Raw genomic sequence first — 18,148 nt, forward strand, 5'->3', positions numbered from 1 at the left:
TCCTTAAAGCAAAATAGAAGAGAGGGAAAGATGATAAAATAATAGGCAGGGTGTGACAGTCTAAATTCATCGATTCAATTTAAATAACCAGTATTTTAAAATCTAAGTACTATGAGTGATATTATACTAAGAGCTAAAGAGATCACAGACAACCCATAGGACATGGGTCTATTCTAAAGGGCCTTAGTATCTAGTTGGGAGATAACAACAGTCAACTAAGGTTACCAGACAGTTTATCAAGCACCATCTTGTGTGATTCAGACTTTGGAAATTATTAATACTTGGAATTTGGGGGTGCAAAATTAATATTTCATTCATTCAGCAAATATTTATTGAGAATCTATTATGGTTCTCTGTGAATAACTGGAGTTTGCAATCTAATAGAGAAAGTCAAGGGAAATAAGGGACTAATACAAGAATGGATTAAGTGCTAAATAGCAGAAGGATGCTTTGTATTGAGAAAGGTTGTTACTGTAATTACTAAAAGTTGAAAGGGGAGGTAGAATTGTGAATGCTTTTATTTTATTTATTAAAAAAATTTTTTTTATCCTCACCCGAGGACATTTTTCCATTTTTGTTCAGATAGAGCGGGAGGGAGAGAGAGGATGAGAGAGAGAGAGAGGGAGAAACATCGACGTGAAAGGGACACATCGAGTGGCTGCCTCCCGCACAACCCCAACCGGGGCCAGGGACAAACTGCAACCAAGGTATGTGCCCTTAGTGGGAACTGAACCTGGGTCTCTCTGGACCACGGGCTGACGCTCCAACCTCTGAGCCAAACCGGCCAGGGCGAATTGTGAATGGTTTTAAATTAAAAGTATTATTTAGGCTGAGCCTTGAAAGATGAGTAGGGCATTGAACAGAATATCTCAGGCTGAAGCATGAGCAAAAGCACTGCAGACATTCCAAGCTTGGATGGAACAAAAGATGCCTAAAGGCTATCCTATTGCTGTGGTAACAAACTACCCCAAACTTAAAGCATTGCACAATTATTTATTATCTTACAGTTTTGTAGGTCAGAAGTCCAATACAGGTTACACTGGGATAAAATTAAGGTGTCAGCAGGACTGAGTTCCATTCTAGAGGTTCAAAGGGTAAATCTGTTTCCTTGCCTTTTCCAGCTTCTAGAGGTTACCACAATCCTGGCTGGTGGCCCCCTTCCTCTATTTTCAAAGCCAGCAATGTTGTAACTCTCTAATCATCTTTCATAGTTGTATCTTCCTTCTCATTCTCCTCTTCTGCCTCCCTTTCCCAGTTTTGAATGCCCTTGTGATTGATTATATTGGGCCCACTCAATAATCCAGGATCTATTTTGTTATGTTAAGGTGACTAGTAACATTCATTACCCCTTTAGATGAAATTTAACATATTATCAGGTCCTGGGAATTAAGACTGGGACATCTTGGGGTGGTCATTTTTCTGCTCACCACAGGAAGTAAGGAATAGCTACTCTTGAGGAGGCCAAAAGAAGGGGTGTGAATGCAGATAAGGGTAGTGGGGTTGCAGGTGTAAGTTTCTGAGGTTTGACATAAATCCTCTTTTTTTTTTTTTTTTTTTTTTTAAGACAGCTTGGCTGCAGCATAGAAAATTGTTTGGGCAAGCAAGTTTGGGGTGCAGTATTAGGAGGCCACTATTGCAGTCCATGTGAGAGGGTCTACAGTAGGGAGAGCGTAGCTGATGGTTTTATTTGGTCTGAGGCTGCTTCTGCCTATTTCTAAGTGTTTTTCATAAAAATTTATGACAGGATCTCAACGAGTGCAGTTTCTAGTAACATGGCTAAATTCGTTCAGTAGATGCTGCAACCCAGGCCTTGTATCATTCACTTACAATCAACTAGGGGAAATCGGAATCCTGGCCCATCCCCCCGTTAGCAAGGCTGAAGCTCACAGAGAGCTCAACACTGAACTTTCTAATGGGCCACATCGCGGGGAAGGCATGCAGTCCTTGCTCTTACGGTGTTGCCTTAACGCGGATACAAAATTGAAGAGCTGTGCGTGCAGGGTCCCAGCGAACCAAGTCGGCCTGTTCCCCCAGTTCGACAGAACTCCTCCCCTCTTCGAGAGCCCCCGGGAGCAGCGCCTTCCGGTCACCGCCCTCTTCTCTCCCTCCCGCGCCCCAGTCGGTCGCAGGGAAGCGAGCCCCGCACCGCGGACTTGACTGACACCACGCCCTCGGCCCGACTGCGACGTCAGCGCGAAGTCCCCGGAGCGGCGGGGGTGGGGACCACCGTGGGGGCAGACGGGACTGGAGGCGGACGCGGATCCGCGGCCACGTGCCCCAAGTCCGCGGCTTCCGCTTCCGTTACTTCCGGTCCGACCGCTGCATCTGTCCGGCCAAGCGCCGACGCGCTGGTCCCTTCTTACTGCGTCTGATTGTCTACATAACAGCCCCTTCCGTGTTCCCAGCGGGAGGGATATGAGTGTCCCCGGGCCGCCGCCTTCGGACGGGGTGCTGGCGGCCCCCCGACCCACGACGCCGGGTACGTGGTCGGGAGGGGCGGGCAGCGGGGACCGAGCGGTGGGCGCCGGCTCGCCCCGCGGGACAAGCTGCCTTCGGCGCCGCGGCGCAGAGGCTCTGGCCCAGCGCGAAGTGCGGAGCCGCCGGCCTCTTGCCCCGCGGGTGGGAGGGAGACGAGGTCTGCGGGGGAAGCGGTGTTTTCCGGGGGCAGCTGGAGGCGGCTGATGAAGTCATTCATTCTCCGTTGGCTCCAGCTCCTTGGCTATTTCTTACACGTTCGTGGTCGAGGATGAATTTGTCAGGATGCTCGCTTTGTAATTTAGCCTTGATGTGCCCTGTGTTAGGAACCACTCACTCACGAAATGCTCTGGCTTGCCGGTTGACCTTACTGCATCCCTATTCCTCCAGCAGTCTTTCTCTCCCGAGTTCCAAGAGCGATTTAAGTCCCGATGTCCCTAAAGCACCCAGTGAATGTAATGGGTTGACTCGCAGTGCATCCAGAATGGCCCTATGTTTGCACCATCCTTGGGTGAATTGAGAAAGTGGTCACTCAAAGCAGTTTCGTGTTCTGTGGCTTAGATGAAGAACCCTAGCTGAGAAAGGCTGCAGGGCTTTGGATGTGAATTTTACCTCCTGTTCCAGAAATATAGGTACCCCAAAATGGTGCTCAGTCCTTTCTTGGTCGTGTTTTTCCTCAGCGATCCCCCTCACTTGCCACCTTCATGAGTTGCTTTTATGAATATGACTTTCTTGTATATTTGTGCAGCTTGTGTCCCTCTCAGCTTGCTCCTCCACCTGCTTGCTGGATACTTTGACATGGTTCTTTTGCACTAACCTCACTTAAAGCATGTACATAAATAAAATTAGTTGTCTGATATCAATGGTGCCAAGTCACTCATTTGAAACTTTGATATTACTCTGGACTCTTTCCTCTCATTTGCCTCCTACCTTTATTCAGTCTAGGGGATTCTTCTATACAATTTCCAAGTCCTTGTATTTTCACCCTTAAGACAACAGTTGTAACGTTAGTCCGCGTACAGTCTCTTACTCTTCCACCGAGTCTGTCCCACTGCTGTCACATCCGTTCTCTAAGATAAGCTCCAATCATGACATTTCCTTGCTTGGAAGCCTTAAGTGGTTTCTAATTACTTGCTAAATAAAGAGCCAAATTCATTAGCTTGGCATTAAGGGTCCTCCTAGGCTGGCCACATGGTTCTTACAGCTCACTACTGCTTGTGTCCTGTGCTCCAACTACCTTCTCTGCCTAGAGCAGTTCTGTGTTCCCACCTTTTCTCATGCTGCTTCCTTTTCCATATTGTATCCCAATCCTGTCTTCACACTTTCTTACCCATTTGGAAATAGTAGTTCTCAGATTATTGGTGGGAATATAAATTGGTGCTATCTCTTAGGGAGGCAGTTTTGCAATGTCTATTAAAAATTGCGTAAACCGCCCTGGCCGCTTTGGCTCAGCGGTTAGAGCATCGGCCTGCGGTCCAGAGAGACCCAGGGGTTCAATTCCGGCTAAGGGCATGTACCTCTGTTGCAATTTGTCCCCAGCCCTGGTTGGGTCGTGCAAGTGGCAGCCACTCGATGTGTCCCTTTCACGTCCATGTTTCTCTCTCTCTCTCCTCTTCCTCTCTCTCCCTCCCACTCTATCTGAACAACAACAACAACAACAACAAAAATTGTGTAAACCAGCCCGGCTGCTGTGGCTTAGCTCAGCCTGGCTGCTGTGGCTTAGCTCAGTTGAGGGTTGACCCATGCACCAAGAGGTGGCCGGTTCGATTCCTGGTTAGGGCACATGCCCAGGTTGTGGGTCCTATCCCCAGTGCGGGGCATGCAGGAGGCAGGCAGTCGATATTCTCTCTCATCGATGTTTCTATCTCTCTCTCTCCCTTCCTCTCTATCTAAAATCAATAAAGAAAAAAAATTGCGTAAACCCTTTGTCCCATCAGTCTATTTCTAAGAGTTTGTCTCACGAAAACAATGATGTAAAGACAAGCAAGAAAGCTCACTGCAACATTGTTTGAAATGGCAAAAAGTGACAGTAACCTAAGAACTCATTCATAGGTGTCTTAGTCTACTCTGGCTGCTATAACATAGGCTGGGTGGCTTAAACAACAGACATTTATTCCTTAAACATCTGGAAGCTGGGAAGTCCCAGATCTTGGTGCTGGCAGATTAGGTTCCTGGTGCAGACCCTCTTAGACAGCTGCCATTCTCACTGTGTCTTCACATAGTAGAGGGAGAGAATTCTGGTTTCCTTTTCTTTTAAGGACAAGAATCTCATCATGGGGGCCCCACCCTCATACCTCATTTAAACCCATTTACTTCCCAAAGGCTCCCACTACCAAATACCATTGCATTGGAGGTTAGTGCTTAAACATAATTTTGATGAGGACACAAACATTCACTCCAAAACAGTAGGGAACTGGTTAAACTATGTCAGAACTCTATTCACTTATATGTTAATTTGGAAAGCTATATATTAAGAGAAAAGTTATAAAAATAATACGACTGGCTGGTTTGACTCAGCGGTTAGAGCATCAGCCCGTGGACCAGAGAGTCCCAGGATCGGTTCCTGCCAAGGGCACGTACCTTGTGCAGTTTGTCCCTGGCCCCAATTGGGATTGTGTGGGTGGCAACCCGCTGATTTGTCTCTCTCACATCAATGTTTCTTTCTCTGTCTCTCTTCCTCCCTTTCTCCCTCCCGCTCTATCTGAAGATAAATGCAAAAATGTCCTCAGGTGAGGATAAAAAAAAATAAAGAAAAAAAATACGAGTAATTCATTTGTGATAACAACAGGGTTTATGCATGGGTATGCAAAGACAGTTTCTTGACGGCTATGTTAGAAACTCCAGAGTGACTCCATAATGGCATGAGAAAGAGTATTTTAACTTTTCAGCTTATGTCCCCCTTTCTTTTGTGTTTTAAGTTGTTAAAAGAGTAACATTTAAAAAGAAAAAGAAATAAAAATTTCATTCATTTTACAAGCTTTAGTGCAAATGCCCACATTCCCTTTAGGAATTATTCCCAGATTTCTCTCGTGAAAGTGATCTTTCTGTCTTCTGAATTCCCCTCTGAGTTACTGTTTCTCTAATGATACTTTTCACATTCTATGATTCCCCTGTATTGTACCCTTTCACGGAAGGAGACTTGCCTAATTTATTGTTATACTCAGAAACTGGAACATGATATAGACATATGTTTCTTATATGAATAGAGTAAGGACCCTTTTTCTTTAATCTCCCACAATAAACCTTGGACTTAGTTACTAAATGTAAAAGCATGAACACTCCCAATAATTAACTAGAAGATTGGGGCAGGGTAGGAAGGGGGTCTGTGAGTTAAAATGTATATACAGGGTGGGGCAAAAGTAGGTTTACAATTCTAAGGAAAGTAATACAATAATTAATAAATAATAATACAAGAATAAACTTTCATATACTTACAGCTGTAAACCTACTCTTGCCCCACCCTATATATTGTAATGATGGTGTGTTAGTTATTATTCCTTGAAGTTGAAATGTCCTTATTTGGGTGTTTTGATTTATTTATAATACTTATGTTTTCTATTTTTATTTATTGATTTTAGAGACAGAATGGAAGGAAGAAGAGAGAGAAACATTGATTTGTTGTTCCACTTAATTTATGCATTCATTGGTTGATTCTTGTATGTGTCCTGACCGGGAATCGAACCCACACCTTGGCATACTGGGACAATGTTGTAACAACTGAGCTGCTGCTGCCTGGCCAGGGCTATTATTTTCTTTTCTTTCTTTTTTTTTTCACCTCACCCGAGGACATTTTTCCATTTTTTGTTCAGATAGAGTGGGAGGGGGAGAGAGAGACAAACATCGACGCGAAAGAAACATATTGAGTGGCTGCCACCTGCACAACCCAACCAGCGCCGGGGACAAACTGCAACCGATGTACATGCCCTTAGCGGGAACCGAACCTAGGTCTCTCTGGACTGCAGGCCAGCGCTTTAACCGCTGAGCCAAACTGGCCAGGGCGGGCTATTATTTTCTTAAAGAGAGTTGCTCTTGTTTGCACTGTAATTGTAATCAAGCCTTAAGCAATGGTGTTAATTCTCAGATATACTTACTTCTCATCTGATGGTACATAAATTCTCCACTTTCCCCATTATGTGTGTGTGTGTGTCTATATCTATATCTATATCTATATCTATATCTATATCTATATCTATATCTATATCTATATCTATCTATCTATCTATCTATCTATATATATTTATCCTTACCCGAGGACATTTTTCCATTTTTTTGTTCAGATAGAGTGGGAGGGAGAGAGTGGAACAGAGAGAGAGAGAGAGAGACAGACAGACAGACAGACAGACAGACAGACATTGATGTGAAAGGGACACATTGAGTGGCTGCCTCCTGCACAACCCCAACCAGGGCCACGAATCACAACCGAGGAATGTGCCCTTGATCAGAATCGAACCCACAACTCATTGGTCCATGGGCTGACGCTCTAACTGCTGACCCAAACCAGCCAGGGCTCCCATTATATTTATTTCATTTGTGGAGTGCCTCTGTTTTTAGTTAGCTCTTACCTGTTTGAATATTGCCTTACAACTTTGAGAATGTCAAAGTTTGTTCATATGTTTTTCAGGATCAGAATTAAAATTAATACAATTTTATTTTGATCTCTAAAAGCTTATTTTGAATATGACAGCATGTTGTTTTCCTTGGTCTTGCCAAAATTTACATCTTGGAAACACTGAACTTAGAAATGGGTTATAAGCAATACGTCGTGATAAATGTATTCTATATAATGATCTAATTTGATGTTTCTGCTTATTACCAGATTATGATTAAAGAGAGATTTTCAGAGTTTAATATTAGTTTAAAAAGGCTTTTAGAGTACAATTTTAATAATGTGACCATCTCATTTTTTTTCTCATTCTAAAATCTTACAAACCAATCACAGAATCCTGTTTAGCAGTTGTTTTGTACTTGTCTTAGTAGTAATAATGATTGATGGGTATTCATTTTAGATCATTTTGAATGCCTGGTACAATGCTCACAGTGCTTTTATTCAAAGGAAAAGTATGAGGTATAGTTCCTGGTGTCACATATAGATTTACACACAAGACATTATACATTATTTTCTATAGTAAATTAAGATGTTAATCTCAAGAGAGGAGAAATTCTTAGAAAATTTCCTAAAAGAAGACAAAATAGCCCCTTTTACATGTAAGTAATATAACAAGCTGTATACAAAATAAATGTTGACTCATATTTTTACTTCCATAAAAATAAAGAAAGTATTTTTAGAATTGTGTTTTTAAAATATATAGATTTGCCCTGGCCAGTTTGGCTCAGCGGTTAGAGCGTCGGCCTGCAGTCCAGAGAGACTCAGGTTCGGTTCCCGCTAAGGGCATGTACCTCAGTTGCAGTTTGTCCCCAGCCCTGGTTGGTTGTGTGGGTGGCAACCACTCGATGTGTCCCTTTCACTTCGATGTTTCTCTCTCTCTATTCCTCTTTCCCTCCCACTCTACCTGAACAACAACAACAAAAAAGGAAAAATGTCCTCGGGTAAGGATTTTATATATATTTATATTTAATTGCTGCATACTTTTGAAAAGAAGAATTTTTTGCTTTTATTCAGTGACTGTTTCCCACTTTTAAGCCTCAGACTCCTTTAGTAATCCATTGAAAACTATAAATCCTCCATCATGAAAAGTACATAAACATAGAGAATTTTGCATTAGTTAATATTCTTTTAATCTAGACTTTATGTAATACTAGTAGCTTCAAAACATGTTTTGAATGCTCATAATCCATTTTTAGAGGATGTTCAGAATGCAAAAGTTAAAAAAAAGAAGAGAAAAGAAGGATACCTGTACTACCCTGTACATGTGTGCTCAACCCCACTGCCGGCCTCCTTCCCTGCCTCCCTACTACTCTATTATCCCTGTTTCAACTTAAATTTGATTTTTTTCTTGGGGACAGGTTTAAGTGACACTTCTCCAGATGAAGGCTTAATAGAGGACTTGACTGTAGAAGATAAAGCTGTGGAGCAACTGGCAGAAGGATTGCTTTCTCACTACCTACCAGATCTGCAGAGATCAAAACAAGCCCTGCAGGAACTCACGTGAGCTAACCAAACCCAGAGATGCACTCATTTCCCCTCTGCTATAGTCATTTACTGTATAAGTATATACTGTATTAAGGTATATTATTTTGTAACATTTTATACAATTGAGAATTTCTACATCTTTATTGATAGCAGGTAGGAGTGGAGGAGTTCATAGTAATCTAAATACAAAAAGTGAAATGAATACCTCTGGAGTATTTGGCTTCTAAGAAGTACCCCTAAATCTTATCTAGACTTTGATTAGTTTTTATTTTTAAATATTTTTTTTTATTGATTTTTAGAGAGAGAGGAAGGGAAAGGAAAGAGAGAGAGAGTAACATCAGTGTGATCGACTGCCTCTTACACACCCCCTACTGGGGATGTAGCCTGAAACCTGGGCATGTGCCCCAACTGGGAAGTGAAACTGAATGGAACACTGCTTATCAAACTGAGCCACACCAGCTAGGACAGACTTTGATTGTTTGGTGTTTTGCCATTATTTTATTAAAAGTCTTGCCTATTGGGAATGTTGCAGGATAGGTATACACCTGTTTCTGAGTAGAGTTGCAAAATTGCATCCATAAGAGTCACACTTGTATTCAGTTGCTGGTTCATGAGTTGCCAGAAATTCTTAAGTATCTTTTATCTATCTATCTATCTATCTATCTATCTATCTATCTATCTATCTATCTATCTATCTATCTAGTATGTGTCCCTAGCGGGAACCGAACCCAGGACTCTCTGGTCCACAGGCCGATGCTCCATCCGCTGAGCCAAACCCGCCAGGGCAGTATCTTTTATTTTAGATGGCCCTTTTCATACCCAACTAGCTAATTAAAGGATTGGAGGAAACATTAGGAACAAGATAAGGAAGAATGGAACCCATAGAGTGGGGTCAGTATGCAAAGACATACACTTGGCTTTATTAGCTCCCTGGAACCCAGAAACTGAGTTTCTCCCTCCTCTAGGGTCAAGATCTCTCTGGATTGCCCAGACTGGCCTATTGTTTCTTTTTATGATGCTCATCTTTAAACTGACTCTGAGCTGTTGCTTCTCTAAGACCTACTCTTTGACAACTTATCTCAAAAGACTTGATTAGGGCAAAAGGAGAGATACTCAAGTGTGTCCATTCTATAAATATTAAGAAGTAATGTTATAATCCTTGGATTGAAGGTGATAAATGAGTATAAAAGTAGTACTGTGTTCTATATCTGGTATACTACTGTAGTTAGGGAGTTGACAGCATTCTGGCTTTCTAAACTTTCATGGATCAAGAAAGCATTGTAGTTATGATTATAGTTTTGTTATAAAGGATATGGATCAGGACCAGCCAAATGAAGAGACACACAAGGCAAGGTCTGAGAGCATCCTGTATACAGAGGTTCTGTGCCCTTCCCTAGTGAAATTAGGGCACATCACCTACCCAGATATGTTCACCAACCAGAAAGTTCTACTGAACTTTGTGTCCACAGTTTTAATGAGATTTCATTAAGTAGGCACAATTGATCGAATCATTGGCCATGTAACTGAACTAGTCTCCAGCCCCCCTCCTTTCTTTGGGCTGATATCATGGCTCAAACCCCAACCCTCTGACTACATGATTGATGTTTCTGGCATGACCAGCCCCAACTTGAAGCTCTAGGGGCCCACTATAGGTCACCTCAGTAGCATAAACTGAGGTGTCATTCCAAGGGACTCATGAATAACAAAGATACTCCTATCTTTAGAAAATTCTAAGTGTTTTAGAATAGACATGCCAGGAACCTGGTACAAAGATCAGAAAAAGTTGTGATTATATAATAGATATTTATTTAGTGCATATTAAAAACATTTTTTTTACCTTCTTATTTTTTTGTTTACAGAGCATATGTATTTTTTCTCTTTTTTAAAAGTTAACTTTTAATTACAGTTGATACAGTATTTTATTAGCTTTAGGTGTACAACCTAGTGATTAGACATTTATATAACTTACAAAGTGATCACCCCCATAAGTCCATTACCCTCCACAAGTCTATTACCCATGTGGTACCATACATAGTTATTACAATATTATTGACTGTATTCCCTGGGCTGTACTTCACATCTCTGTGACTGTTTTGTAACTACCATTTGTATTTCTTAATACCTTCACCTTTTTTACCCAGTTTCCTAACCCCCCTCCCATCTGGCAACCATCAGTTTGTCCCATCTGTTTGTTCTTTGTATCTGTGAGTCTGTTTTGTTTATTTTTTTCTTTAGCTCCCACATGTAAGTGAAATCATATGATATTTGTCTTTCTCTGTCTGACTTATTTCACTTAGCATAATACCCTATAGGTTTATACCATTGTTGCAAATGGTAAGATTTCTTTCTTTTTCATGTATTTTGCCTATTTAAAAATTGGGCTGCTTCTTTTCTTTCTTTTTTAATTATTATTATTATTTTTTATCCTCACCCAAGGACATTTTTCCTTTTTTTTTGTTGTTGTTGTTCAGATAGAGTGGGAGGGAGAGAGAGGAAGAGAGAGAGAGAGAGAGAAACATCGACGTGAAAGGGACACATTGAGTGGCTGCCACCCGCATGACCCAACCAGGGCTGGGGACGACCGCAACTGAGGTACATGCCCTTAGCGGGAACTGAACCCGGGTCTCTCTGGACCGCAGGCCGATGCTCCAACTGCTGAGCCAAACCTGCCAGGGCTGCTTATTTTCTTATTGTTGTGTTTTAAGACTACTTTGTATAATTTTTTTTTAAATCCTCACCTGAAGATATTTTTCCATTTATCTTCAGATAGTGTGGGAGGGAGGAGGGAGGGAAAGAGAGAGAGAGAGAGAGAGAGAGAGAGAGAGAGATGTGAGAGAGACACATCGATTGGTTGCCTCCTGTATGAGCCCAACTAGGGGCCGGGGAATGAACTGCAACTGAGGTATGTGCCCTTGACTGGAATCAAACCTGTGACCTTTGGTTGGAGGGCTGATGCTCTAACCACTGAGAAAAACAGGCCAGGGCTATTTTATGTCTTTTTAAAAATTTCTTTCTTGAGGCCCTGGCTAGGTTGCTCAGTTGCTTGGAGCATTGTACCCATATATCAGGGTTGTGGGTTCATTCCCTGGTCAGGGCACATAGAAGAATCAACCAATAAATGCATTAATAAGTGGAACAACAAATTGATGTTTCTGTCTCTCTCCTGCTTTCTCGCTCTTAAAAAAAAAATCAATAAATTAAAAAAAACAAATAAAACTTCTTTCTTGAGAGTCTTAACAGTTTTTACATATAGATGTAGATCCTGTACATATTTTGTTAGATTTTACCAAAGTATAAATCTGAGGGGGTTATTGTTTACTGCTGGTATATAGGAAAGCAACTGACTTTTATGTATTAACCTTGCATTCAGAAACCTTGCTGTACTGACATAATAGTTCCAGGAGGTTTTTTGTTGATTCTTTGGGGTTTTCTACATAGGCATTCATGTCATCTGTGAACAGAAATAGTTTTATTTTTTTGTCATCTGTGTACCGTTTATTTCCTTTCTTTTTCTTATTGCATTAGCTAAGATTTCCAGTGTGGCATAGAATAGGAGTAGTGAGAATGGACATCTTTTCCTTGTTTCTGATCTTAGGGGGAAAACATCTAGTTTCTCACCACAAGTCTGACGTTAGCTATAGTTTTTTTTAGATATTCTTTAACAAGTTGAGGAAGTTCCTGTCCCTAGTTTGTTGAGTGTTTTTAATCATTAATCGTGTTGGACTTCATTAAATACTTTCTTCTGCATAAACTGGTAGGATTATGTGATTTCTTTTCTTCTTTTTAAATATTGAACCAGCTTTGTATACTTAGAGTAAATCCCACATTGTCAAATTTGATTGCCAGTATTTTTTTGAGGATTTTTGCATCTATGCTCATGAAATACATTGGGCTGTAGATTTTTCTTTCTTGTAATGTCTTTATCTGGTTTTGGTTTTAGGATAATGTTGGCCTCATAGGAAATGTTCCCTCTACTTCTGTTTTCTGGAAGAGATTATGAAAAATTGCCATGATTTCTTCCTTGAATGTTTGGTAGAAATCACCAGTGAAACTCTCTGGTCCTGGTGCTTTCATTTCTGGGAGGTTATTACTTATTAATTCAGTTTCTCTAATGAATATGATATAGTAGGCGGTTAGACAGACTTGAGCAGAGTAGGAGCAATAGGCCAGGTACAGAAGGTCACCAGGGCCGAAAGCCCTGGGTGCCTAAAAACGGGTAAAACTGGGAAAACAAGTATTGTAGGGTAGGACCTTTCCCCTAGGGCAGGTGTTTCCCCAGGGGAACCTTTCCTTCCTAGCATATCACTGGTCATACAGTTTCAACTCCCTGACCTTTCATATAGCTGGTCATGCGGTTTGGATTCTCCCCTGACCTTTCCTCCTCTGGCATGTCCCTAGTCATGCTGTAGACCCCCTTAGAGGAGGAACTAGGGGCGGAAGAATCGCCTCATACTACTCCCATACAAGCCCTTACACCACCACACCCTTCACATTAAGGCATCAAGACAATGAGGTTCTGACTCACATTAGAGGTAATATCTAGACTTCAGTTTTGTTTCAGCTCCATGTCCAGAAATGTAGCAAAACAAGAAGTTACATCATAGCTGACTTTAGGACCAGCTGCTATGATGACTGATGACCTTTTACCCTAGCTTGGCCAATCAGTGGGTTTTGAATCAGAATTTTTATGAGGAACCTTTGAAGTTATGCAGTCTGACCTTCTCATTTTATAAATGAAGAAATTTAGGCTCAGAGAAATAAACTAAATTTCTAAGATCACACAACTGATTATTGGTAGGGGAATCTTGTGCTTATTAGTCTTTTTTTCAACTTGCTTCCTATTTATCCCTTTAGACTTATTATCCCTTGATACTGCATTTTCCCCAACTCTGAAAAGTCACTGCTCCTTATTTCCTTTGTGGGATTCTTCCAATTTTAGTGTATATAAAACATCAAGTTTCTTGAGCAAGACAGTATAAAAAACTTTTTTGGGACAACACAGAAAGTTGCTAAAAATAACAAATAATAAAGTCATTTTAAATGATTTGGTGATTTTAGTTTCTAGAATCTGAAATTGAAACAAGAATAAAAGATATTTAGTTATCGGAATGTGACTTTGGAATATTATTTTGAAAAAGATCGTGCTAGCCTGGCCGGTGTGGCTCAGTGGTTGAGCGTCAGCCCATGCACTTACGAGGTCCCTGGTTTGATTCCCGGTCAGGGCACATGCGTAGGTTGTGGGCCCGATACCCAATGGGGGGCGTGCTGGAGGTGGCCAGTTTCCTTTTCTCTCTCTCTCTCTCTCTCTCTCTAAAATCAATAAAGAAAAAAAATTATGCTAAGGTTTGGAGAATCAATAAATTTCCAACTTAATTTCTACCTTTAACATTAACCAAGATGAATGTGATTCCTTTTAATGAACCAGCAGTTAGAGTATAGAATGTTTATTTTGGCTGTGTGTTTTTGTTGCAGGCAGAACCAAGTTGTGTTATTAGACACACTGGAACAAGAGATTTCAAAATTTAAAGAATGTCATTCTATGTTGGATATTAATGCTTTGGTAAGTATGATTTAGTTGACATAGCTTAATGACATCTTGTTTTAATATAGGTAGGTTTATTCTCCAACTTTGTACATATGCGTATGTATGTTTGGGATCTTTTCCTCCACTTTCTTAAAGGTTAGAATTTATCTTTTAATAGAAAACTTTGATTTACTTTACTGGAACTTTCGTTGTCTTGAATTGTAATCTTTCAAATGTTGAACTTGTGATAGGTAATAGAACTTATTTATGGAAGTCTAGAATAGATCTTTATTTTTATAAAAGAGAATTTAAAAGTAAGAAATTTTTAGAATACAATTTTTTCCCCTTAAGGGAAGTGCAACTCTTTTTATCAACTACTTGCTTTTTAAAATTTGTACTTTCGTATGGCATTTTCATAATGTTATAGCAAATTAATGCTGAAACAGACTCTTTGAAGTTCCTTTATGGACGCTTTAAAGCTTTTAATATAAATGACAGTAGCTGAATTTCATCAGAAGCTCTGTAGCTTTTTGATGAGAGGAACCGATACTCTTTAAGAAATAAGAATGAACAAAAATAAGGAACTTGGAACTACTTTTCTCTTCACAAAAACATTACAAATAACTTGGTTTGCATGATTTTACGGACTTTCACACATACCTCAGTAAATGGACTTTTGGTTGGGCAAATGTGGCTTATTAATGTTTTCCTTTTATAACATTCAAAAAGGAAGTCCATGTTCTCTAGCATTAGGCAGAGGCCTGTGGTAGTAAATATAAAGTCTTCTGCTCTGTAGTTCTCGATTTCTCTTGCAGGAGATGGGCAAGGCTATGAATATGTGTTGAATTACTGAATTATAAAACCAAATAGATGTAATACTGTTGCGTCTCTCTGAAGGAGCAGAAACTAAGTCTTCCTCAGAGTTGTTCTGATTATCACTTAGGAACTGAAAACTGGAAGATCCAGAGAGAAAGAGAGAGAGAGGATCTGTAAGCTCTAGAGCTTACCAGACTGTGACTTTATGTATTGCTGCATGAAGGTTGCTAGTCTCTCATTTTTGTTGCCTGGTCTTCTCTGTTGTCTTGCCTGAGAAGGAGGCGCTTTTTTCCTTTTCTGCCATCTCTGGCTGAGATGGAAGGTCTACACCTCTAACTCCTTGGGAAGAAAAGTGTTCTTATAGAGGTGTTGCTTAGTCGGCTTCAAAAGCCCACAGCCTTCTCAGGGCTCTAGACACGGTGGGCAGACGCTGCACTGTCCCGTGTGTCCTGGCTTGGTCTCTCCGTTGTAAAGGTAGGAGAGAGTCTTTTACTTTTCTCAAATGAAACCGGTAGCATTATTGGGTAGTCTTACTGAAATTTAAGGATTATGGTGCATGTTTATAAAGCAAATGTTATCTGTATACTATATAAATAATCAATTTTATGTTTAGTAACTTTTTATCAATCTGAACCGAATCATATGTTTTCAAAATCCCATTAATGGTTTACATGTGATTTTAATTTTGGAATTAAATTGTGGAGATAGTAAGGCTTTAAAAATTTTGACCAATTTAGGAAGAATAAACTGTAATTTAGGCATTGATTTATTTATCCATTTTGATTTCAGTTTCTTTGAACTTGACTTTTTATTTTTCCATGTCAAGTTCACTGAAGCGAAACACTATCATGCCAAGTTGGTGAATATAAGGAAAGAAATGCTGATGCTTCATGAAAAGACATCTAAGTTAAAAGTGAGTTGGAAAGTTCTTTTACATTCTTTATAAAAGTAGAGCTTTAATTGTCTCTTTTTCTTCAGTATTCATTTTCTGACTTCTTATGTATCCGTATACAATAATATACTTAATTCACGGTACATTGTTTTATTTATTTTTAACTGTTTATTTTAAAACATCCCTTTGAACCCCACTCTGGGCTTTTTTACTAATAGCTGGGCTAATAGGCTCATATTCTCTTAGCATGTCACTGCAATTCTCATTTAATGGAGTAGCAAATATTTGTTTATTTGTTTCAAATAGACTTTTAATTACCCAGAATGCTTTTAAAAGTTAAATATGAAATTTATTTATATGTATTGATTACCTCAAATCAAAGCACTGTTACTTTTAAATGACGCCATAAATGATAAGCCTTGATTATTCTCTTGGTTTTTGAATGTTTGATGTAGAAAAGAGCACTTAAACTGCAGCAGAAGAGGCAAAAAGAAGAGCTGGAAAGGGAGCAGCAACGAGAGAAGGAATTTGAGAGAGAAAAGCAGTTAACTGCCAGACCAGCGAAAAGGACATGAACAGTTGAATGTGTCTGCGTGTTCTTCCTTCCCCTGTCCCATGTTTCCGGGGTTTTAAGATGACTCAAATGTAGACTGAAGTTAAGGTAGTGCCTTACACCTTTGTGTCCTCGTTTGAAATCCTTTCCCCAGAAGTACTGTCTCTATATGTTCATTTTAGCCATTTAAGAAGCTGCTGCTGCTTTTTTTCCCCCCAAAGTAAAAGATAAAATGTCACTTGGTTGGATATTTATGGGTAACTTTTCAACTTCTATTTTGCTTAATTTTAAAATTCATTATTTTGGCTTTGAATCATTTATGAACTGGAAAATGGTTTGATTGTTTTTTTTTAACAGTCTAGACTTTAAGTGGTTAAAAATTAGTATGAGTTTTTTAGCTTCCTAATTACTGTGGAATTATAAGTTTCAGTTCCTTTTTTCATGAAATGACTTACCTCTTTTGGAATACAATGCTGGTTTTTGGCAGTTGTCTTTTTGTTGGTTGATGAAGAAGAAATGCCAATTGTTTAGTCAAATGCTACTGGAAAAGAGGTGGTATAAATCTTTGTGAAGAACATGTGTACGCAGCAAATAATAGCATCTTAGACATAGGCTCGGTGAGGAGGATGCCAGATAGATTCCACTAACCATACACTCTATCTGCTTCCTAGTTGCTACTTAGTTCTTGTGTAGCTTCTGGGTTCAGCGCTTGGCAGGGGTGGTGTAGAGCTGTCACACTCACATATGCTGAAATATTTATGATAGAGTCCTCACACACTGTCATCAAGCTGATAAGATAGCTCAACTTTCCAAATAGGTCTAATCGCTAGTTCTATCCTCTGATTTGCTGTGGCCTTACATGTGATTACTTTTTTTGTGCTTTAAAAAAATTCTAAAGTAGAATGATAGATACCAACTACCAGTTTTATAGATAATGACAAGAATTGTGGAAAATTGGTAACTAGCTTCTTCGTAAAAGAGGCAGCATGATACTATTATTGTTTTCTAGAGATCCCCTCCCCATAACATAAGTATAAACTTATGTGAGGGAAATATGAAGTTTCATTGTTTAAAGTGAGAATATATTATTTATTCTTTTATATCTTTTGATATCCAGCTGGTCTTCAGTCTGTTACACCAAGGCCATACAGAATCTATGAAGGTGTGTGATTAGAATGTGTTATCTTTTATAATCTACATTACATTCTTGATAAGCTGGAATCAATACCTCTGGTCACATAGCAGGATAATGATGGAGAAGGCATTAGATTTAAGTAGAGTCCTAAGAACTGGTTTGTTTGAAGGTTTAAATAGTTTGTTTGAAAGCCTTTACCTTCTTTAATGAATGGATTATGATCTCACAATTCACTTGACTTTAACATTATATTTAAGAATACATTATATTTTAAAAGGCTACATGCTGCCCTCAAGTACTAGCTAAAACTGCTTAGGGCAGGATTCATTAGTGCTGGCAGGACAGTGTCCCCTGAATTGCTGAATGTACTCAATTATTATATGACAAAGGATGTGCATTGTATCTCAGAGTGGTTTGTGGACCAGCTGCAGTGGTTACTTAAATGCTGGTTCCTGCATACCACCCTCAGTCTACTGAAGCAGATCTGTCTGTTCGTTTTGCTTTTTTAAAAAGAATTTCCTCAAGTGATCCATGTATCTTAAAAATTGAGAACCATTGGTCTAGAGGTCTAGGGAAGAGGTTCCCACACTGGGATGCATATCAGTATCACCTGGGAACTTTAAAAAAACCCACACCCCAACATTCAGGAAGATTCTTACTCA

At 39.8% G+C, this 18,148-nt stretch overlaps 1 protein-coding gene across 1 annotated transcript; it reads left to right on the plus strand.

The window, feature by feature from the left end:
- The first annotated feature begins 2,333 nt into the window (after nucleotides 1-2,333).
- BLOC1S6 (biogenesis of lysosomal organelles complex 1 subunit 6) lies at nucleotides 2,334-16,837 on the plus strand. The gene is made up of 5 exons (XM_036240276.1): nucleotides 2,334-2,479; nucleotides 8,440-8,581; nucleotides 14,039-14,126; nucleotides 15,733-15,819; nucleotides 16,254-16,837. The coding sequence occupies exons 1-5, from the start codon at nucleotides 2,416-2,418 to the stop codon at nucleotides 16,371-16,373; spliced, it is 501 nt and encodes a 166-aa protein (XP_036096169.1). The 5' UTR covers nucleotides 2,334-2,415; the 3' UTR covers nucleotides 16,374-16,837.
- Nucleotides 16,838-18,148: the final 1,311 nt, after the last annotated feature.

This window comes from Molossus molossus, unplaced genomic scaffold (genome assembly GCF_014108415.1).
Source record: "Molossus molossus isolate mMolMol1 unplaced genomic scaffold, mMolMol1.p scaffold_m16_p_1, whole genome shotgun sequence".
Lineage (NCBI taxonomy): Eukaryota > Metazoa > Chordata > Mammalia > Chiroptera > Molossidae > Molossus > Molossus molossus.

Excerpts from the sequence above, each read along its gene's own strand:
- BLOC1S6 (XM_036240276.1), top strand. The coding sequence starts at position 2,416 with ATGAGTGTCCCCGGGCCGCCGCCTTCGGACGGGGTGCTGGCGGCCCCC. Across the intron at positions 8,582-14,038 it reads CAAGCCCTGCAGGAACTCAC|GCAGAACCAAGTTGTGTTAT; the intron begins GTGAGCTAACCA and ends TTTTTGTTGCAG. Across the intron at positions 15,820-16,253 it reads AAAAGACATCTAAGTTAAAA|AAAAGAGCACTTAAACTGCA; the intron begins GTGAGTTGGAAA and ends TGTTTGATGTAG.